This window comes from Poecilia formosa, unplaced genomic scaffold, assembly GCF_000485575.1.
Source record: "Poecilia formosa unplaced genomic scaffold, Poecilia_formosa-5.1.2 Scaffold71, whole genome shotgun sequence".
Classification (NCBI taxonomy): Eukaryota; Metazoa; Chordata; class Actinopteri; order Cyprinodontiformes; family Poeciliidae; genus Poecilia; species Poecilia formosa.
In genome coordinates this window covers 2376877-2400597 of record NW_006800010.1, presented here as the reverse complement: position 1 = coordinate 2400597, position 23721 = coordinate 2376877, and the positions used below count along the sequence as shown (strand labels likewise).

General features: G+C 39.9%; 1 protein-coding gene across 1 annotated transcript in view; it reads left to right on the top strand.

Moving 5' to 3' along the window:
* The window catches only part of LOC103140482 (collectin-12), a 33835-nt gene extending 10125 nt beyond the window's left edge, over positions 1 to 23710 (top strand). Inside the window, exons 3-10 of the mRNA XM_007555663.2 lie at positions 13946 to 14068; positions 18268 to 18354; positions 18440 to 19483; positions 19562 to 20047; positions 20557 to 20693; positions 20790 to 20899; positions 21597 to 21742; positions 21840 to 23710. Coding sequence (XP_007555725.1) covers positions 13946 to 14068; positions 18268 to 18354; positions 18440 to 19483; positions 19562 to 20047; positions 20557 to 20693; positions 20790 to 20899; positions 21597 to 21742; positions 21840 to 21850 — 2144 coding nt within the window. The 3' untranslated portion in view covers positions 21851 to 23710. The remainder of the gene's footprint in view (positions 1 to 13945; positions 14069 to 18267; positions 18355 to 18439; positions 19484 to 19561; positions 20048 to 20556; positions 20694 to 20789; positions 20900 to 21596; positions 21743 to 21839) is intronic.
* The last annotated feature ends 11 nt before the right edge of the window (positions 23711 to 23721 follow it).

Genomic DNA, 23721 nt, shown 5'->3' with positions numbered 1-23721 from the left:
CACAGGCGCACTTTTACAATGAGTTTGGGGATTCTAATTTTTCCCTCTTTTAGTGTAGGCAATAAAAACAAAACAAAAAAAACAAAAAAAAACTCAAAATCTGGTACTCACGCTCCAAGATGTTAATGAAAGGAGGAGAAAAAAGCAACTGAGGGCTGCCAAAATCAACCCACTGCTTCCTGGTTTGCAGAAAGGGAGTTGAAGCGGAGAGGAGCAACGTTCGACTCCAGAACCCTGTCAGTTGTATAATGGTTATCACATTTTCCATGTGTGCATGAGCCTGCAGACAGATGGAATTCACTATGTTTCATTTTCTGGTGCCATTCCGCAGTTCTTATCACACAGATATGTTTAATAACAATGAATAAAAACATCCTACAATCTACAGTACATCTCTGTTATATCGCAGATTCCATACCTGGTACTGTTCAGTATAATTTGATGTAAAAGCATCTCCAAACATTCTGTTTTTAAAAGGTCTGTGTCTTGCAATTCATCTGTTCAACATTTCCAAGTTTCCAAATCCGGTAGTTTGGTTTTGTTTGTGGAGAAACATCAGCTGATGTGCACATTAACAGGACTTTAGACTCTGACCTAATTTACTCTGAAAGCCATGAAAGAATTTGCTGGGACACTCTAGAATCCTTTGGATGAGTTTCATGTGTTTGCTGTGTGAGTGAACATGCATTTTTGTATATTTTGAACACGCAACTTGATTTATATGTAAGGTCTCTAAACTGTTTGTCCAATTTAGTCCTATGTTTTGTTGCAGTATGTAGGTCTAGCCTTTATTTAATCACAGTTTCACAACCTTTACACAATTAGTTGTTACTTTCACTGTACCGGGGTGAAAAACTACAGTATGCTCTTGCAGCCATGTCCTGCCTTTTAAGATAAAAAAAAAAAAACAGCTGCCTCATTTAAGTGATATGTTCTCACATATTCCCCATTTTTAATAGAGGCTAAAAAAATGTGTGTTTTGTCATATTTATGTAGTAGAAAAACAGAATGTCATTAAAAAATAATCCTTTATCAATCTAAGTTAAAACAGGACTTTATAAAATGACTCAACTGTCTTGTTTAGAGGTTATGTGTGTGTTTGTGTATATGTGTACATTAAGAGCTTCTCTGAGAAGACAGCTGAACAAATTTGCATAAATCATCTTGTTGATGCTGTATGGCTCTTATTATAACATTCACCACACATGTAAACCCAATTCAAGACATATTCCCCATTTTAGCAGATTGAACCAGGAATCAAAAGGAGAAACATGAAAGGGTTACACCAAGTGCCTAATTCAGTTTTGGACATTTTTTGGTTAAATAGAAATAAATCAGCAGAAAAAATGTCATAAATAAATGTGCAATCTTCAGGACTGCAGTGACATTTTGGCTTTAATATTTGTCTCTCTTGAGGTATGAATGGAATTGCATTTTACTTTAACGTCCTGCCAAGATTTCCTCGCTGAGACTGATGAATTTATTTCAGCCATGAGTCTGACTCCTTTCTTCAAGGATTTATGTCCTAGACTCTGCTACTGAGTTGATCCTGAGATTCTTTTTATTCTGAAAATATTCCTGAAATTGCATCTCTCCTAAATCAAAAAAAGTTTGCCGCTGATTTCTGTACTAAACTTACGGCAGCGTGAGTATTGTTAGCGACAGTGGCAGCAGATGCGTTTTGTCTCCAACCGATGGCTGAAAAACTCAGATTTTAAACGTCCGATCTTGATACAGGTTTGTCCTCTGGCACTTCTTAATAACTCTAAACAAACTGTGATGTAGAGTAATTCAATCCCCTTGTCTGGAGTTGATTATTGCTATCAGTGTGTGTGTGTGTGTGTGTGTGTGTGTGTGCGTGTGTGTGTGTGAGTGTGTGATTCACAAACCAGATGTCAGGCAGTTCCTCTTGCCTTGAGAGGGTTCATGTTGACTGCGAGGAAGTGGAGGAGCGTGCCGCCCTCACGTCTGGAGTGTGGCTGTCTGAACGGACGCTTCTTCCAGCAGCAGGACGGTTTGTTGTCTTTCACACCGACTTGCCACACACTAGCATCAGACCACAGAAGAAGTCGGAGGGCCCACCCAGTAAAAAAAATCAAAAAAACACCGTGTTGCATTAAAAGGTTCTGTTTCAATTGATCAGCTTTTTTTTTTTTTTTTCTGTATTTTGACTTGTTGATTTTGGAGGTTCAACAGCATTTGGAATATGTGCATAATTGGGTAAATTAACATTCTGCATGTGGGTTTGAAAAATGTTTGCGTCCTAAAATGAATTTTTGTGGCGAGCACTTCATACATGATTGTAGTTATGTTCTTTCCGTTCTGAGGTTTCCTCTTTGAGAAAGGAGTGTACAGGACTGTCTTTAATGGAAAAAAAAAATAACCATCACTTTCTGATACTTTATATTTGTGTTGTCATGCTGTAGAGTGCCTCACAAGAGGATTCATAGTCCTTCAACTTTTAAGATTTTGTCATATTGTCATGATCAAATCAAAGAGATTGTTACCATTAAACTTATAGCTTCAGCTACGCAGAGCACAGTTCATCACTTGTACAATTATCTTTCTATTAGGTGTCTTCCGATGGTAATTGGACTGGATTTTATATGGAGGTATTCAAATAAAGGGGGCTGAACATCACTCTTCAGCTTCTTATTTGTAAAATGTTTTGATAACCATACAACCTGCCGCATCTCCTTCACAATTGAGTGTGTGCTGATCTATCACGTTATAAGACACCGTAGAGTTTTTGTCTGAAAATATATTTTTAAAACTCAGTTGGGCTTCAGCACCCAGACCACAGTCTTATCCGTATTTTACTGCTGCTGTTGGATGATATTACACAAAACCCTAAAATCACAGAGCGGTTTCTTCCACCGTGACCATGATGTTATATAGCCACTGCCCACAAATGACAGCAGAGGTAAAAAGTCAAGAACGCTGGATTGCATAGAGAAGTCTGTCCATGAAGACTTTATTTGTCCAGGTGGCAGGGTTTGTGGTGGATAGGGCTGATGTGGTGACAAGTTTTTTTTTTTCTACAGTTTGTTAGACCACTACGTTCTTGGCATGTTTTCCAGAGATACACACAGCTCCTTCAGCTGTTCAAGGTTTTAATGTGGCAACATCTCATCAGAACAGTTTAGTGTGTTTTAGTGCTTTTGAAATGTCAGAGGCTGCTTTGGGATTACAGAGGAAGACATTCTCTCTTTTTATGGTGTTTTTTTTTATTTATTTATTTTAGATATTGTCAAATTGGGCTCTCAAAGTGGATTTTGAAGTTTATAATTTTGTAACTGATTTTATCCATCTGCATAAATGTATATCTAAAAGAGCCATCACGACCTGAGGCCATAGACTTTGTGTTCATCCCGATTCAACGTGACTAATTAACTCTAATTAGAGGCACATGGCCAGCGTTGTCGTCACCTACCAGTTTAAAAATACTTCCAGGTCTCTGGAAGTATTTTGGCTCAGTAGTGTTACTTCTCCTGTTTTTAGCTTTTGTTTAGCGTCTTCCGTCTCCATTTTGTGACTTGTAGGAGGAGTCAAATGCAAATCTTTTAGGTTATGTGATTGCATTAGTTGTGCAGTGCGCTGTGTTTGTTACAGTCTAAGTTTTTCATCTTACTTTTGTTGCTCCTTGTTAGTAAGTAGATTAACACAACTTTATAAAATTTATTTTGCACGTTCTCATTTATTTTCTTTGTGCTATTTGTATTGCAGGTTTTTTTATAAAAACCATTAAGCATATGATTTTAGTCCGGATTGGGCTCAGACAATAGATTTAAACTCGAATTTGCATAATAGTGTCCATGAAAAATCTGATTCTTAGAACTGGCTTTTTTTTTTTTACTGCTTACTATTATTGCACCATAAGCAACAGTTTCTCAGTTTTCTTTCCCACCTTACAACTTTAGTATTTTCATAAAAGTTATAGATTGAAATAAGACCGGTGTCATAGTGAAGTATTTCCAGCTGTTTTTGTTTTTTGTGCCTCTGTGGTTATGACTAAATTGCTAAGAATGGTCAGTAATTAAAACATGCCCTTCAAAATATCCTCACCATTCTGGTGACCTATTTGTTACTTTTAGAATTACAAACTGTTCTCATAAAGCATTTTATTACGTTGAAAGCAAAGGACAACAACTTAAAAAAAAAAGAATTTAAAAAACATATTCATATAGTCAGTTGTCATTTTAAGAGATTGTCCTTTATAAAAAAAGCTCAAGTTGAATTATACCCCAAGTGCCATTCTGGGGCTTATTATTCCAGCTGCTCATCAGAGGGAGGACGTCACTGTATTTATTTTATTCCTGGTTTTCTCCGATTTGTGACATTTAGCTGTTTGTTTTCCTTTGAACTGCTTTCCAGCGCTCCATCTGCACCGGGGGTCTGTGTAGTGGGTTCTTCATTTTGACTGGCACTTGAGGCGAACAGCAGGAGGTCGGATAGAACGAGCCAGAATTTGTGTTTTGTGCTTTTGTGGGTTTAAAGCTATGGCAAACAATTAAAGATTTACAGTTTGTGTTGTTTTGTGATTTTAGACATATAACGAAGAGTGTGACATTAGTGATTTAAGCAAAGATTTCATTTTTTTTGTGGTAGTTTTAAAATGACCTTTGAATTGTGTTTTGAATTCTAGATCAAAATATTTCCTGCTTTCCTGGAATCAGTTCTGACTAACTTTTCTCCTTGCTGACGGCGTTGTTTTCCCTTTAAAGTCGAGTGTGGGCAGACTATCGAGTTCTGGATGCTAATGTGATGGTAATTAAGCAGTGGGCCACACACACAAAACCAAAGGACATCACACACACACACACACACATGCACACTCAAGGACTAGAACTTTTGGAGCGCTTAAGCTCCGATGTTTTGCTTTGAAACCAAAACCCAAGTCACTCTGTGGGCCCCAAATCTCAAAGCTGAGTAAGACCATTCCCACTGCCCACTGCTTTGTTGATAAAATTTTTTGGAAAGATGAACTGTTTGTTTAACTGCAGCAAGCGCCGAGTTTCACAGTCGAGTGGGGGAACTTGGAGTTCGTGGGAGGTGAGTGGACAAAGCAACGCAGGAACGTTTCTGGATGCTGCTGCAGCCTTGAGGAAACAGCATCTGAAAACTATTTGTCGGAGACTTCTTTACCTTTCATATCAATTATGTAGTAGTGGGACATGTTTGGGTTACACAACCTCCTGAAAATTGAATGGGAGTAATTTTGCAATAAAGTTGTTTTTGGATTATTCTTACATCTATTTGAGATATCAAACTCCAAGCCTCAGTGTTGACTTTGGCTTTACAGAGAATTTTGCCATCTTTTAGCTTGTTGTTCTGGATCGACAGCCGTGAAATCTGTTCTCATCGGTTCAACTTCAGCAGCTTTTCGCAGCCGGAGCCAAAAAGCTGTGATACGTCTGCTGTGCACCAACCTTAGTAACAACCGTAGAGAACTGACTTTATCCCACAGGATCTCCTGTAATGCTGCTTCATGTTGCTTTTGTTCAGCTTTATAATAACAGGGTAATCACTGATGTTTGCTTTTTTTACCGAATAATTATTAAACGAGGTAGTTCAGTTGAACTGCGTTGATCTGTTGTGGTCATTTATCTATGGTGGTTCTTGTACAAGCAACAAAGGGTTAATAAATCTCAATAAATATATTAAAGAATCACTGTTCCGTTCTGGACTTGACCTTTTTAAACTAGAGATAGTAAATAGGGCCCAGGTTCCTTACAATAAGTGAAATGTTCCTTTACTTTGGCAAAGATTTTGAAACAATAAATCAGATGCCGACTTCAGCGTCATTAGAAGAGGAAAGTTTATGGCAACATTGGGCTTACTAATAATTTATGTTCTGTGGGTTGCAGACTGTACCTTGTATCCAGAATGCCACAGCACATACAATTAAAGTTTCTTGAAAGAAAGCGAGGCCTTTAGTTTAACACCTAATGGACCTTTTTCCAGGATCCCGTGATACTTTGCATCTTGGCAACTTCTTGTAATGGTATTTTTACATGCAAACAGGCGAGACAGGTAAAAGCATGTGAGAACATCATGTTTCACAACTTAAACTGGATGATATTGTTGCATCACTTCCTTCATATTTCAAGAACTGAATAGTGAAAAGCCTTAGAAATGGACTTCAACTACGTATACCAGCTTATTTGTCTGACTTGCCAACTTTATTGTTATGAGAACTGAAGTACAATATAATTTATTTAGTTTTGATTTAGCACTGTCCATTCTTTTTGATCACTGTTAGCACATTAATGGTCAATTTTTAAGGGAAAATATTCTGTGGCGAGCAAGAATGTGATTAGATAGGGAATGATTAGGGCATCATGCACAAAAGGGTTATCACTGATCATGAAAGAATGTAACTATGTTACTTGCTATTTTGTTAAAACTCAAATTTGTCAAGAAGCTTCTGTTGGTAATTTATTGAAACTATCCAGGAATACTAAGTTCTACATCTGGGGTTTGTGCCATTGAGCGTATTTTCTCAGGATTTATTTCATTCTGGCCAATAAATGACCTGTGAGCGATGGCCATGAGTTTCAGAACTGTTTTGTGGACATAAAGAATCATAAAACAGCATTGAATAAGTTGGATATGAAACTGAAAATCTAATATAAACTTTAGCACCATTCTTCAGTAGTGGTGCAAATGTCTATGTTTTTATCCAGGGCCTATGCTGTACACAACAAAGTTGGGGAACCAACTCAGTTTTGAAATGATATGTAAATAATATATATATTTTTTTTATAAAAATACAAGTTTATTTGCAACTTGCATGGTAATCATCTTATTGGTAAGCTAAGATACGACTTTATCATATGCCTTTTTAGCTACAATCTCACATTGCACTCCTCCCATGTAACACTTCACACTTCCCCACATTACAAGTCTCAGTATCTTGTAATGTGGGGAACAAAATGGAGCTTTAAATTTGCACACTTTTGTTGAAGGGCTTGTAAACTCTGTGATAGTTACAAGTAGTGGATCTAACTGTAATCACCTCAGTCTAAGTGCTGAGTTTTAATAAAATATGAAAAATGAGACTTCAGTTAGGCAAAAACAAAAGCAATCCAGACTGTCTGGGAGATAAATGAAAGGATTAAGTAACTAGGTTAGTTCTGGTGGCCTTTTATGGTGGATTAAGTAACTAGGTTAGTTCTGGTGGCCTTTTAGAATATGTTTTGACATATTCACATGTGCATCTTTTAGCTAAAGTCATAACTTACAGAGGTGCTTGAAGGATAAATGTGATCTCATTTTACTAAGATTCAGTTACAAAAATTGGACGCTACACACCTACTCGCCAATTTGGCTCTGTGTACATATGTTGGCAGCTCAGACTCAGCAGATTAACACCATCCCCATGCTCCATTACATAATTCCCACTTTGACAAAGCCAATGTGTTTAGAGCCTGGACTTCTGAGAGATTGTAAAATAATATAAGCTTGATTTAAAAAAAAAAAAACATTTTCGCAGTGGGTCTGATGTTGGAGGCACATTGGGAGATCTCCTGTCAGCGAAGTCCCACGTTTTTCTTGATCTTTCCATTTTTGTACGGTTGGTCTGTCTTGTGGCTTTGTGCTGGAGAGATTCTTGGCTAATTCTTTTGACAGAAGTGAATGGATTTCACAGTTTGTCCATCATCCGTTTCTCTGTCCAGCTCTTACGTCTTTCTTTGCTTTCCTCCTCTAGTTTATAGCTTTTCTCCCAGTCCATCCTGCTTGTAGCTAAACTTGGCTCTCTCATCTTTACATCTCCTACTTTTCCCTCCTTTATTGACAGGCTTTGGGCTTCATGTCTGACTGTCTCGTGTGATGAAGGCGTATGTTTTCCATCACATGCAATACAAGAGACCGAGCCTGAACCAGACCACACAAGACGCCGGGATGGTGTTAGTTCCTAGCAAAGCGCCAAAGCTTTCTGATGAACTCAGAGAGGGACCCAGAACTTTGGCCACAACTCTCTGCCCTTCCTCTGGTTACATCACTTTCCAGGTACAACCTCGAAGTGAGCGCAGTAGGCATGTAGAAGGACATAATGTATTCTCCAGGCTGCTAAACAGTTATTAGGGGGGAAGCATCCCGAGAGCCAGGACCTCCACTGCGAGAGAAAAATGTATTACCAGCAGACGTTTTTAGCATGGATGCACAACATTTCCATTTGCTGCCTCCATTAGAGCAAAACACTCACAGGAACTCATAGGCGTTTTGCCTCAAGATATAAAACTACTTTTTTTTCTCTCTCCTCTTCATTACTGCTACAACAAAATCCTCCTCAGAGTAAATATTCTCATTGAGTGCCTAATTTGACACTCAAGCCAGAACCTCAGCGTTTTCTTTTTTTTTGTCAAAAACATGAACGGGGGCCCCCCACCTGATTTAGTGCAAAACCCTTTAACGTCCCACTGAGAAATTTGAGCAGCGGGTGACTCATTTACTGGGCCGTCATCTGCCTTCTGACTGTAAAACAACTTGGCCCAGATTACATTATGTCAGAGATCCTGTTAAACATCTTAGTAACGAAGGACAGATGGTTTGACATATTACAAGACTTTGGAAAATAACAACAGGAAACAAACACGCTGCGATTTGGCAGTGCTGTGCGCAAGATCTATGTATTACACAATTTTAGATGACTCATCACAAGATTAGATTTGTCAAAAGGATAAACATGTGTCTTTATTTTCCCTGGGAGTAGCGTGAACACAAATAGCTTAAGAATGAATAAGCAAGTAGACAATGGAGGTTTTTTTTTAAACAGGGTGGAAACTACATATTTTATGAGGGGAAAGATTCAAACTGGATTTTAAGGGATATCGCCAGGTGAATTTCTTACACTTGTGTAAGAAATCCAGCAGCAGAGCATTGATGTTCTGCTGCATCATGATGGTTGTCAGTGTGGTTCAACGGTTTCTACAAAATCCAGTCAGCTAAATGCTCATGCATGTTTTTTCATCGTGGGTTGTTCTGAGTGTGCTTCACATTTTCTATTGCTATTCAAATCTTAACTTTATATTAGTCTTAGATTTGATCTCTTATTCACTTCCCATGCAAATCGATGCTGTCTCTTATAAATATATATATGCACAAGTCTGGTTTTGAAAGCTCTTTAGAACTGCCTTTAAAATTACAGATGAATTCAAGAATGTAGCTGCACATTAGAAAAGAAGTGAGCAATTTGAGATGGGGTTTCTTTGCTTGATACAGACACCCTATGATGGATTTTTTTTTTATTCAAATATTTTTCTCTCTGACTGCCAAAGGCGGTGTTCTGCACATTTTCTGAAATTCCTGCAAAAACTCAACCATTCTACTGCTCCAGACTTTAAAGGACAAATATCTGTAGCATGGCTGCAGATGTTTGTGGGGTTGTTCTTGAATGCCTCAAATTTCAGGGTGACAGTTTTGGCCATACGGTGAACTCTTGGCCACAGTTGACTTTTCCAGCATTGAAATGATCCTCAACACACAACAGGACTGGATTTAAAACAGCTAAATCAGGTTAATGTTAAGATTGTTGAATTGCTCCTGATTTCACTTCTGTTCAAAATGCATGGACTCTGTTTTCCATTCAGTTCCTTGTTGGGAAACCAACTAATTTGGTAGGTTCTTCCGTTAGTGATCAGAAAAGTATCCCAATACTCAACCAGGATCATGCAGACAGCTGTTAAAGCTTAAATATATTTGTGGGATATGTGACCTAATCCAAATTTGTGTAGATGAGAGAGAATTAATAGTTAAATGGAAACATGTGTACCTAATTCTTGCTTTTAAAAGAATCACCCAACTAATGGCTCAGATTTGTCTTTAAAGTCCGAAATTTGTTATGCTATTAATCCCCATAATAAGTGGCACAAACTCATCGGCTCTAATCAGAAATTTAAACAGAAAGAGAAGGTGAAATGGAGCCGTGGAAATGTATAAACATCTTTCATTGTTTCTATTAAACCCCGCACAGAACCGGTGAAAACCAAAGACGAATTTTTCTTCTCTAGCGTAAATTTCCATATAACCGTACATCCATCACTTCTACATCCCTATGGTGTTGTTACCTCCTCTCCGGTCGTAAACTCTTCCTCCACTGCTGCAATTTGTGTTAAACTGCTGTTTCTCTTTGGTGCCAGGTGTAATTTTCTTACCAATCTCTTAGTAGATTTGCTCTCTGCTTTCTTGAAAGTGTTTAGCGAGGCTGAGGTCCAAATCACAGTTTCTGTGACCTAAGCATCACACGGCCTTGTGTTCACCATGGTTTCTATAGCGTTCCTGCCGCTGTTTACTGTAAATAAACACAGCCTTTAAATGTAAGAGGCTCATGTATCACTGTGACCTCACGGACTTTGTTTTGGCATTTCAGAGGCTTGGTGTCTGGGTAAGGCTTTTGTTTTAGGAAATTAGGCTGATGAATGACACGGACTTGGAGATGCATCGACATCACAAAAGGTGAACACTCTCAATCACACCAGCGCTGTGGTTTTTGCAGAAACAATGAGTGAATCTGAGCCAAAGAACATAGTGACAAAGTGAGGTTAGTAACATGTCAAAGCCAGCTCTCGCAGTGTCCTTGTTTCAGAAAATACCCTTTATTTCCAAAGCTTTGTTTTCTTTTGCTAGGGAGTAAAAGTGTGGCTGTCAGCCTGTGGCTTCACTTCCTTGGTTATTTTTCAAGTCGTTGCCCGTGTGACCTGACTTCATCTGCCTGTGCATCAGCTGATGGAAAAGCTAAAGCTGTGGTTTCTCTCTCAGCCTTTTTCAGAGTTTTCATTTTATGATAAGTTACTGGTGATTTGTCGTTTATAATCTATTTTTACCTTTTTCATATAAAGCAGTTATTCGTATAGCATCGTATGTGACCTCTAAGGTAAATAGAGTGCCTTGCAAAAGTTCCTCAAAGGTTTTCACATTGCAACCAAAGCATGCAGCGTATGTCTGGGGGGATTTTATGCGATAGATTAAAACACTGTTGTAATTGTGAAGTGGAAGAAAAAAAACACATGGTTTTCAATTTTCAAATTTCAAAATAAATCCTGAATCTGAAAAGTGTGGCTTAATGCATTCAATCTGTTTGAGTCAAAGTTGTTTGCATTCTCATTTTGGTACAGTTTGAACTGCAGGTCTTTGCATATAAACTCGTCACATAGTTTTAGAAAATAACTGAAGAACAGTCAAATTGGATCGATTTTTTTTTCTTTTTTTGTGAGAGCGCTAAAACGGTCCTCTAATCACATTTTCCCACCTGAGTTGGGGATCCCTGGAACTCCTCCAGAGCCAAAATAGACCTCTTGACAGTCATTTCAAATATTTAGTATTTCTACCTGAGAGATCATGAAGTTATTAACGTTGAATCAAAACAAGATGTCCCATCCAGAAATATATATGAAAAAACAACAACAAAAAAAACAAGTTTCTGTTTCCTGTATCTAGTAATGTGACCTTATCTCTGACTGATCAGCCACATGTTGCATGTATTTGACCACCATACCAAAAGTATCCAGCTTTTTACGGAGCATCTAAACGTCATTCATAACCTACAAAGTGTGTCTGCATCGGTTTGCCTCCGCAGATTTAACAAACACTTTCAGCTTGTTTACTCCGAAACAGCAGCTTTGGACAGAAGCGCCTTGATTTCTGTGAGGTGATGGACCGATATGCATGCTTCACTGTTGAGTGTGCATAAAAGAACTCCTCATATATGTCAGAGGGACATGAATGATTCCAAAACGGAGTCGTTTCATTGTGGCTGCATTCCCAGCATCCACTTTTCTGCTTGCAGTAAAGATTTCTGCTGAGTAACTCTCCCCACTCCCACATTTGTAGCAGATGTTTCTATAGTGGAGCCTAATGTTGATAAAAACCTTCCCTCGCTTTTATAAACTGTTTCTGACGTAATTGGCAAGGAATCTTAACATGCTGATTTGCAGTGGGGCAAAGTGGCCAAAAATGAAATCACTGTATTTCAGTCACTCCATTTTATTTTCTTTATTTTTTGTTTTTGTTTTTAATTTCAGTGTGGAGCAGCAAGATGGAAGGTTTTGTTCACAACATGAATGCAGAGAAAATATGCAAAGAGTAAGGAAGTACTGCCAAAAGAAATTGGGTAGATTGGTGGTATTTGAGTTAGCTATAGCAAATTGGAATATTGCATTTAACTTCACAAATCTGTTCCTGTCTTTGCTGTTTCTACTCGAACCAGTCAGACATCGGGTTTTTAAATGGTTTAAATCAGAGGTCAACAGACATGAGTGGCGAACACAGATATTCAATAATCAGGCAATCCTCTTGCCAGTTTTTAACACCTTACTCGTAAAGATGTGCCACTTGAACGCATCTAACTGAAATTGCTAGCTAGCTGTTACCAGTTTTATACAAGTCTGATTTCTGAGATTTTACTCCTGAGGGAAGTTTCTGTGAAGACTGAGATGATTGGAACTGTTTAAAGATGGAAAAAAATCCACATTTTTCTGGTGGATAGCTCAACTTTCTGGTTTGAACTTCTTTCAGCTTCTCAGAAATTTGTAACACGACTTTAAATGTACAGAAAATATTCTTTTACACTACCAGTCCAGCTTGTGTTTGCAAATAAGAACAAAATTAACAGAGTAAAACCCAACCAGTGGTTATAGCGGCAAATTAAATGTGCCTTTTTTCTGTCATGTTTGAGATTAGGATGCAGTCATAAACTGTAGAGTCTGAGGTTTAGCTCTCAAACTATTTTGCAGTTTGCCTGAGGAAACATGATCTTTAATTTTATTTATTTATTTATTTATTTTTACTTTGTTCGTTTTGAGCTTTTACAACGTTGAGTTTAGATTTAAATAATGTCGGAACCTGGTAAGGACCAGCTCTTAATAAATTACTTGACCCAAATTTGTATGTTGACTGTAAATCAATCTATCAACAGAAGAAAAAAAAAACATCAATGAATATAAAATCACCTATTTTGTTGGTGATATCATTTGTGGAATTTATGGTAAAAAAAAAAAAAAGAGCTGTCTCTGTGCCTCCCAGGTCCAACCCCCAACTTTTCACCAGAAACCTTCACTCCCCGTCCTGCGCTTAACTGACTCCTAACTCTCAGTGACCATTAGCAGTCCCTTTACACCTATAAGGACAAGTCGTGCTATTAACTTTGGCATCTAAAATCCCAGTGGGATCTAGCAAAAACCAATCAGTGCTGCGAGTGTAATCTATTGAAGCGCGGCCTCATCGCTCTCGAATAGACGTGCACGATGTATGATTCCTGCCGGCTCGACTGTTTTCAAACGTTGAGTGACTGATATCTTTATACTACACCTAAGAATCGTCAGGAAGTCCTACTCCAGGTGCATAAAAGCTACAACACCCCCCCTCAGCACTCACACACATACACACTTGCCCTCCCAACCTTTCCACTCACACAGACACACACTTCCTGAATTGAAAATGAAATGCAGCTGTGTTCCCGGCAGCACTGTGGATCTTGCCACTCGTCTGTTATGAAAAATATCCTCAAAGAGGAATATTCCACTGGTGCCCTCGTAAACCGGAGGACCTTGATTTGACTCTGATCCTGCGAGGAGGAGGAGGAGGAGGAGGAGGGGCCAGAGTTTGTGCTGAACAAAAGTACAATGAAGTTAAGGGGACTTTGCTGAGTGAATCGTGAGTTTGGGGAAACAAGCATGTTACTGAGTGTAAACAAGGCAGTGTCGGGGGGGAGAGGAGGGCGGGTGGCTGTTTTTGTGTCCCCTTCCCTTTCACCGCCCGTTCCCGGAGGGAACTGTTGCTCCCTTTAATGTAGACCCAAGGGCTGTTTATCCAGATGTGGAACTTCAAGCTCCCCTAGTGACCGTCAAACTCCAACAATATGTCCATGCTAAACGTTTTTTTTTTTTTTTTTTTTGCTCCAGTATGAAACACACTAAATCATGTGGTTTTCACTGTTCTCACCCAGGGATCCAGGAGGGCACCCAATGCACAAAGTGTAAGAATGAATGGGCACTGAAGACCTCCATAGCTCTGCTCTATGTGCTGTGCACACTCCTCACTATTGCTGTTGCTGTTCTTGGATACAAAGGTGAGATGAGTTTTCTCTTCTGACAGTTTTTCCTTTCATGCATATATCATATCATTTCATGCATATCATCAGCAAAATCAAAATGTGACCATGGAGTAAATAGTTAGCAAAAATCTGTGTAATCTATATTTTTTTTTTTTTCAAGAAAAACATTCTGAATAGAAACCTGAGGTTGCTTCCATGGACACTTTTGCATGTTTTCTATTTTGAGACTTTTCCGCAGAGGCTCTGTTCTTCCAGCTCACCAACGGGGAAGCTTAAATCACCGCGCACGAAAACTTTAAAAGGCTAGCACAATGACCTGTTTTGTATTAAGTCTTAGATGTGTCTAGATTTCCTGGGGGTGGTTTATGTAACCCTGTTTCCTTCCTAGCTGACTTATAAAATAAAACTGTTGTGATTCGAGATAGCAATGAAGAAACCAGTTGGTGACTTGCCCAGCTGCGAGCGTAAACTAGCCTAAAAGGCAGGAGGAGTACGGCAGGTCAAAACTTCAGCAAATGAAGTGAGACACAGAAACGCTTACATCTGTTACGGAGGTCTCCGGATTCCAGCTATACTTGAGGTCAAGCTGCGTCGAAACAAAGCAGCCGCACTGATACGCTTTGTGTGGGTCAGTGATGGAGAACAGAGAGAAGCACACATGTTAAGTGCATAGAGGGGTCTGCGTCTTGCTGACATAACCATCTGGAGGTTGGAGAGCATTTGAACTGTGGTTCCTTTGACAGAGCAGCGTTTCGTACGAGTAAAAACTCAATTCTAGTGGGTTTCTCCTGAAGTTGCACTCAGTTCACCCGATGCCCATCTGGCAACAATTAGACCTGCATGACAACATGCAGCGTAGAACAAGAAAGACCGACTTTGCTCAAAACGTAGGAGACTGTCGTCGTACAGGCAGTCAAGGCGCAGCGATAACCTCCAAAACATGTTAAGTTCATGCCGTTTACACCAATTGAAGTAATGAGGGTACATATGGGAATGTTTAGCACAACTGCAGCAGGGACATTACGGATTCAAACTTGGAAAAAGACTACAGAACTGATTTCTGAACTGGAAAAAACAGAATCGGGACGTTCAGCCCAACAAAGCCATTAAGAGGTTCTCCAGAGGTGTATGCTTGGGGAGTGTGATGGAAAAATACTGGGAGAAGGTTACGGGGTGGAGACAAATGAGCTGAATAAAAAAAAAAAAAAACAGAGGAAGAGGAAGGAAAGGCAGTCACTCAAAGCTGAAATTTAAAGGGCCTGCTCGCACAAATTACAAGAATTCAATTACTTCTTGAGGTTTGTAGCGCCAGAGATCGGCTTGGCTAAAGTGCGGAGGTCTGGGATTTTTTTTCATCTGCACAAAAATGCTGAAGGAGGGAAGCAAGTTTTTTTTTTTGTTTTTTTTTTAACAAATTCTACTGAAATTCTTAGAGACAGTACGACACATGAAAAGCAACATAGACAAACAGGAAATATGGTATTGTGAACAGATTTTCCCTTTTCTCACATTAACATTTAACCTTTAAATAAAAGAAAAACAATTTAAGCAAATCTACACCAATGTGAGAAAAGAATTTACCCCTTGCTGAATCATGAATAACTGTAAGATAAAAGATGTAAAGAAAGGAACACATCATGTCCTATAGAATGAAACAGAGGAGAAACAAAATTCAGTCTGCTAAAGGTTGCCAAGTCTCTTTAATAAAAATGCATTTGCATTGACCATAAAATGACAAAGTGGAGTTCTTGGACATCCTGCTCAGATGTTTTACAGGTTTTTCACCTTCAAAATCTCTCCAAATTGGCCAACTGTAACTGTAAAAATAGTCCCAATAACAGAATGACAACAGTATTGTAAATCCAAAACCCAGAAAACAGTGACGTTTCCTACTGTGGGGCTCAGTCCTTACAGTGATTGGAGTGTGATCAATAAGTGACCTCATTTTTACTGTAGGTGATATTTGATGAATCTGTTTGACAGCATGGGCAAACATTTCACACATAGACCTTAGCTTAGTAGGTACACAAATATAAACCAATCAGCCAGAAGAGCATGACTACAGGGCCTGCATAGCTGCACACAACCAGGGTGGGCTCAACGGTACGTTCGATTTCATATCACACACTTTTGAGAAAAGGAACGCAGAACTTACACTTAAGTTTCTCCTGGAGATTCATCAGTGTTAGAAGGTTGTATTTCCAGGAAAGGCGCGGTGAGTCGTGGTAATGGTACGTCCCCTTAAATGATTCCTGCGATTGTTATTTTTGTAACTCTAACAGATTTGAAGTCATAATTTGCAGTCGTGATTTACAGTGTATGAAGACGTGCTGAGACAGAACGGTCATGTCATACTTGGCCACCGCGAAGGCCGCTGGTGAGACAAAGAGCTGCTAACAGGAGGTCTCATTATAATCGTAAGCTCACTGAACACCAAAGGTCTTGGCTGCATGATGAGAAACCTAATATGTTCGACCTCTCGCATTTACAACGTAGTGGAAGAAAATCATTACATTTAAGGAAACAAAGTACATTATCTTCTAATTTAAAAGATTTTCTAGTGCCACAAAACCTTGAAAAATCAAACAAGAAAGTAGGAGATAAATGAATACTAATATGCCTTTACATTTTTCTGTGGCAGATGGGTGACTTTTAAAACACTTAGCTTTAATTCTTTATTTGAGCTTAGATGTCTCATCCCTGCAGCTGAAAAGCTACCTGAAGCCTCCAGTAAGAAAATATGTTGTTTTCAGTTCATTGCATCAGTGTTGATGGTCGAGGCGTTAACCTCCAGTTTATATTTTTAAATTCAAAGAAGGCAAATAGTTAAGTTCAAAGTACCAACGGTTTGCTCACTAAGAAAATTGCAGATTGCATTTTTCATTCATATTCAAAGAAAGCCTTATGAAATAATTGTGTGTTAAATAAAAGTTTGTCTTGTAAAAAAAAAACCTTCATCTGACTGGACCATTGCAAAACTTGATGTACGCTTGGACTCACTGTGATGTTTAAAGGAAATCATTTGCTTTCTAATGAAGGTATGGATTAAAACTGAATGGTATTGGGTACAATTCATAACCTCACCCATCTTTGCAAAAATCATAATTCCACCTGATGAAACGTAATCCCATGACTCTAAACTCTGCTCCTTAGTCTAGTCTATATACTGTATATGCAAAAGCTGTTTGTCAATCTCATCCTGTGCATGAAAAACAAAAGTTGCATCAACAAAACCAACATTTTAATCGGGGTGCGTGGACTGTTAGATGTGCTCCATTTAATTTGAACAGCAGCAATTTACAAGGCTCTGTTAATGCGCTCAGATTTATGATAAAACAATGGGGTGAAGATCAGCGCTTCATTTACCTTCAGGATTAAACTCAGGAAGTAGTATTCTCGGCTCATTTTGCGGCATTATTGTCAGTTGGACTGCAAACGAAACCTGTAGCTAAGCACGCAATCAGCATTATGCTATCCCAGCATCTTGTCTTTCTGGTAAAAGGCTTTTTGTACCTTACGTATTTCTTAGCTGCTGGGGTAAACAGTCTCCTGGTAGAAAAACCCATGCTGCTCCCAGTTGGAGGAAGTGTCCCCCTGGAGAGGCTGGTGGTAGAAGTGGGCTGCATCCCTGGAATCCCAGACGCATTCCAGAGGAAATGAACGCTGGTGTCGCCTGTGGGGGCGCAAAGAGCCTCCCCGCAACAGTGTCTGTCTCCAGTGGGTTGTCTTTGATCCGTCTGTTTACTGAAGAATTCCCTTCACCCCCCATTCCCCCCCCCCCACACACACACACACATACACACACCCTGATGTCAGTTCCTGTCCCCCAGTGCCCTGGCCTGTGTCCCTCCATGCAGCCTCACCTTGGTCCAACTCACTGACCACCCAGTATTTTCGCTGAGTCATTGTTTCTTCTTCTATTTGTCTTTTCCTGAACACATACATGTGTTGTGCAATTTCTAAATTCCTTTATTCACCTCTTGTCTTTTTTTTTTTTTGCTTAACGTAAGCAATGACTTTAATAAAGTCTATCTTTATTACATGCCTACAAGACATGCAGATGAATTCCTGTAGTATTAATAAGATATTTTCATCAGTTCCTCTCTGAGCTCTTTTATATGATGATGTCTGTAGCTGGAGGTCCTTCTGCCTTTTTGAAGTACGAGCTTGTTATAACACTAAACTTTGCGTTACCCCCTTTGTTTGCTTTGCAGTGGTGCAAAGAGTCGACAGTGTGTCTGAAGGTATTGCAAGCTATGGCGGAAAGATAATTGCGGTCGAGACAGATCTAAAAAAGCTTGGTACGTATTTACTAGTACGAAAAGAATACAAAAGTGAGACAGCGGAGAGATTTCTCCATTTCAATGTGCTGGTGGTCATTTTCAGATGACCAGACGGAAGAGAAGTCCGAGAACACCACCACGGAGATTCAGGCTTTCAAGAGCAACGTCTGGGCCCTGCAGAGGCAGCTGTCTGCGGTGCAGGAGCACGTCCACAGCGATCAGGTCAAGCTGAGTCAACTGCAGAGCATTGGCTCAGAGATTCAGAGCAGCCAGGGCACCATTCGGGGGCGTCTCGGCAGCAACACAGCCGCCCTGCGTTCGGTAAACGGCACGTTGCAGTCTTACGGCAACATCATCGAGAGCCTGCAGGAGGACACGGCCAGACTGCAGAGGGAGCTACAGCAGCAAGTGAAACTACAAAGTCAGGCGCTTCTCAGCATCAGCAACCTGAACCTCACTCAGGCCCAGCAGAGAGGCCTCATTGCAGCTCTGCAGCGGGTCGTCGATGAAACCAGCCAAGCAATTCACAAAATGCGCAACGACTATCAGAACCTGGAGCAGACGGCGCGTCAGACACACTCCGACGCCGAGTGGCTTCGTGGGAAAATGGAAAACCTGCAGGTCGTAGCGAGCAATGCCTCGACTCTGGCTAAAGCCAACAACGACAGCCTGGAAGACGTGGGGGCACAGCTCGCTTTTATGACCAGCCAGCTGCAGAACACCAGCAGGCTGGCTGAGGGTCATGACCAGACGCTCAGGGCGATCATGGACCGGCAGAGGGACTTCAGCAACCTCACGTCCGCAAAGTTCGACCGGGTAGAGATGCAGGTGGATGAGCTGGAGGAAACTATGGACCGCGTTACGGGCAACATGAGCCACACCACGCAACTTCTGGGAGCCATAAACTTGAACCTCAATGACTTGCGCAGCTGCTCTGAGACCATCGGCCGTCACTCAGACGTCCTGCAGAACCTTAATGACAGCGTGTCAGACGTCAGGATGGATGCATCCAGCCTGAGGTCACAACAGGAGGAGCTGGCAGCCCGCTTGGACAAGGAGGTCACCAGCCTCTCTATTGTCATGGAGGAAATGAAGCTGGTGGACACCAAGCACTCACAGCTGATAACAAACTTCACTATTTTACAGGGTGAGTAATCGGGTGAAGCCTTTCTTGAACTGCTTTTGAGAATTTTTCCTAACTTCAAATTACCTTTTACATTTGAAGGCCCGCCTGGTCCGAGAGGACCAAGAGGGGACAGAGGACCTCAAGGACCACCTGGTCAGATGGGAACCAAGGGAGAGAGGGGTGAAAAGGGACCTCCAGGAATCAGAGGATCTAGAGGAGAACAGGGTTCACCGGGACCACCAGGTCTCCCAGGGTTAAAGGGCCTCCCGGGTGTACCTGGAAGCCCTGGACCAAAAGGTTCTCGAGGGTCAGGAGGCAGAGCTGGACCTCCAGGAGCAAAAGGAGAACCAGGACAGGCTGGTCTTCCTGGAAGAGATGGCCAGACTGGTGTACCAGGACTGCAAGGACCACCAGGCATCCGCGGACCAATTGGACCAGCTGGGGAGCAAGGCCCCAGGGGTCTACCTGGACCAGTTGGGCCCCCAGGGCCTGTGGGACCACCAGGGCTACCAGGAATCCCCATTCAAAGTCCAGCAGTGCCTTTTCCACAGGAAGAGGCAGTTCCTCGTGCACTGATAGCCCCAGGTAAAACCTTTTCTCTTCTTTAAATGCTTCCAAACATTATCTTGTTCTTCAATGGCCGGCTTATGAAGATTAATGTGTAATTCACAGTATGTAAACGTTAAAGATGCAATGAAGTGAAACTGGCCGCATGCCCCTTCTGGAGGAGGGGCTTCTCTAAATTTAGTAGCTTAATGAAGTGCTGCATTAAAAAAAAAAAAAAAAACCTTCCCGGCTGGCATAGTAAACTGATTCTTACTGCATTGTTTTGTAACTTGAGTGAAGTTGGAATGTATGTAATGGAACTTGAATCTTTCACTATGTCTGTATTTAATCTACTATATAATTTTCCTCAAAATAAATTGTTTTGTGAAGTGGCGCTTTGTAAAACTAAATTGAATTAATGAAACTTTACCCTTAAGAGAAATTAAACCACCAGCATCTGATTATTAGTGGTTGCACAATTTTCCATCCGAGAAGAATCTGGTGCATTTTCCTATTAGCTAATTATGGAATCTCTTAACGTTTTGCAGGTTGCCCTCTTGGTTGGGTGAACTACAACGACAGGTGCTACTACTTTTCCAAAGACCTGGACAGTTTTGATGATTCAAAAGCTAACTGTGAATCACAACTGGCAACGTTGCTGATCATCAGCGACAAGGAAGAACAGGTGACGTGTATATGTGGTCAGCAGCTGTAAACACAGACAGAGCTGCTGTTGCGAGTTCAACTTGTGACTGACTGTTTTATTTTTCCCGTCATGTAGAAATGGTTGGAGGGGCAAATAGTTGGAAAGGGCTACTTCTGGATGGGTTTGACGGACAGAGAAGAGGAGAATGCGTGGCGCTGGGTGGATGGAACAGTTCCTGCGTTCACGTCAGTGTTAAATCAACATTCAGAGTTTTTTTTCTTTCTTTGCTTCCAGAATGATGTCATCCCAATTAATTAAGTGTGTTTTGGCATTGATATATTGTACAAGTGGTGTTGTATGTTTAAAGTTTTACATCGTTACTAGGTAAGCCTTGTGATTTATTATGTTTCTGACCCTCCTGATTTGGCTTTTAAAGTGACCTTCTCAGGGTCTGCTTTAAGTCCATTTTAATCAGCATACTGAAATTTCACAAATATCCCAATACAATTTATTTGTAGACTATCTGCTAAACATTTATTCCAATACAAAAAAAGCACAATAAAATGATTTATAAATGTAAGATTAAACTTGTTCACTGAAAACTAAGGCATAATTTTCTTTGTAAAACAGTTCAAACAATAGATCAAAACCATTTCAAAATGTGATCCAATTCTCTTAACGTGCAACATGTAAAAAAAAAAATAACAATAGGGGGGGATAAAAATATATAGAAGACCCTAAAAACATATTAAAGCTAAATGTAGTGATGTAAAAATCCTTAACACTGCAAATCGGAAGCCAAAAATTTTCCTTTTCTTATTACAAATTTCTTTTCGGAGGTGAACTTGTGCTCTTTTTCCACCTGCCTCTCACTGTGCAGTTACTGTAAATAAAGACTGTTGTAATTATAATGTGTGGTGGCCCACTGTTGTCCACTTGCAGGAATTGGAAGCCCGGCCAGCCTGACAACTGGGGCCACAGCCATGAGTCGGGGGAAGACTGTGCAGGTCTAATCCACGAAGGTCTATGGAACGATTTCTTCTGTGAAGATCTCATTAGCTATATCTGTGAGAAAGAACTGGAGACCTGTAAGTCTGCTTCAGTGTCTGGATTTGTATTTGCAGCCTGACCTGCATTTATTTAGGCAGTCGTTTTTAAGGGTTGCTCTCGTTTTTGTCTTTACAGCAAAATCATAGCAGTTAAATAAAGGAGCGCGGCGAGCAGCTCAGCTTTGTCCATGCAGCACTGATTGACTGAAGGGGCTTGTGGACAGTCTGGACGGAGAGCGGAAAGAGACAATTTTGAAATGAGTCCAGGGGCTGCGGTTTTTCCGAAACTGTGTCTTCCGAGGAGACTCGAGTGCATCATTACCAGCAAGTGCAATACAGCAGGACATCCAAATGGAGGAGAAACTGTTAAAAAAAAATCAACAACTGATTTTTCTATATAAAACATGTTATATACCTGTACTTGTACAACTAAACACCTGAATGTTTGTTTCATTAGCCAAGTTTTATAGGGAAGTGTAAGGGTTATAAACGTCAAAAGGATTGTAATTTTGTATAATTCAGAGATTACAATGTGCAAAATGATAAGTAAAAAAAAAAAAAAGCACATAGCAGACATACTGTCTTCAACGAAACATGTATCTAACCTCATGAATGTGTATGTACTATTTTCATTTAAATACAAATATAATGAAGGTACATGTATAAGGAAAATGCCACAATCAAATTAATCGGTGCCTAATTCAGTCAGGCACCAATTTCTTCTTTAAGGTCTCATGTGCCGATTGTGAATCTAAGGACTGCAGCACATATGAGAGAAAAAAAAAAAAAAAGCTGTACGTTGTTTGCTGGAGCTAATAGTTCTGAATGTTATAAGAAGTAATTATAAGATTCTTTTTATTTGGCCATAAAATCATTTGTACCAAATCTTTATCTGGCTGTTATTGAACTCAAACAAGAGCATCACAGTAAAGCTGCATCCTAACACATTAGAATGTGATATGCACGTTTCATTTATTGGGTTTGAAGGTGAAGATCATGCAGATTCATTGCAGAAGTGGTTTATTTTAAGCAATTCTATATAATAATTTTAATAACTTAAAAAAACAAAAACATTACATGTATGTATTTGTCCCCGTCCCACAGTTTTGAACTTAGTACTTGAGCCCAGCTGCTATTGCAGAAATACTACATCAATACAACGTGGCATGGAGATAATCATCCTGTGGTTTTGATGAGGTGTAATGAAAGCACATGCAGCTTTGACGGCTGCGTTGCTTGCTCTGGAGAAAGAGTCTTGTCACTTTTCTCCTTGACTTATGTAAGGCAATCCTGATATTTTTCCTGTTCTTCAGGAGTTATTTTGTTTCCTGGATGTCTGGAACTGGTGGTTCTTGCAGCATTAACTCCAGCCTTATTCCACATCCCAGAAATCTGCCTCAAACAGGTTTTTGAACGTTGCTTTAGAGTCCTCTGTAGGCTCTAGTTATCCTTGTTGCTTTCTCACCTCTTTCTACCAGTTTTTCCTTCCACTTAGCTTTCCAGTAAAACATGGGATGCAATACTTTCCCTTCCTCCTCATACTAGATCCAAAGGATTTCTACTATTTGCAGGACAGCTATCAAGTCAGCAGTTTTCCACATCACTATATGCTAGGACTTCAAATAATGTTTCAGTTAAAATCCTTTTTATTATCAGTAAACCAACATTTTTAATTTAACAAAATGAATTGCCTGAAATATGCCCCACTGTCTGTAATGACTCTACATTCTAAAGTATCAAGTTCTGTATTTTATAACCGAAATAAATATAATAGCATTTGAATTTATTGAGATGTACCTGCATCATCATGTTGGATGATGCATTTAAAGACAAAAAAAGGTTTAAATGCTATTAATGAATGAGGAAGAAATACCTCTTTTTAAATAGTTGCTCTGCCAAACAAAAATTAGAGAATAAAGGAAAAAATGGCTGATCCTAATCTCAAGGCAGTCGACTGGTTCATCTCTAGGACCCTCAGTATAAATAAAACCCATATGTTGAGCCTTTCTACTTGTAGA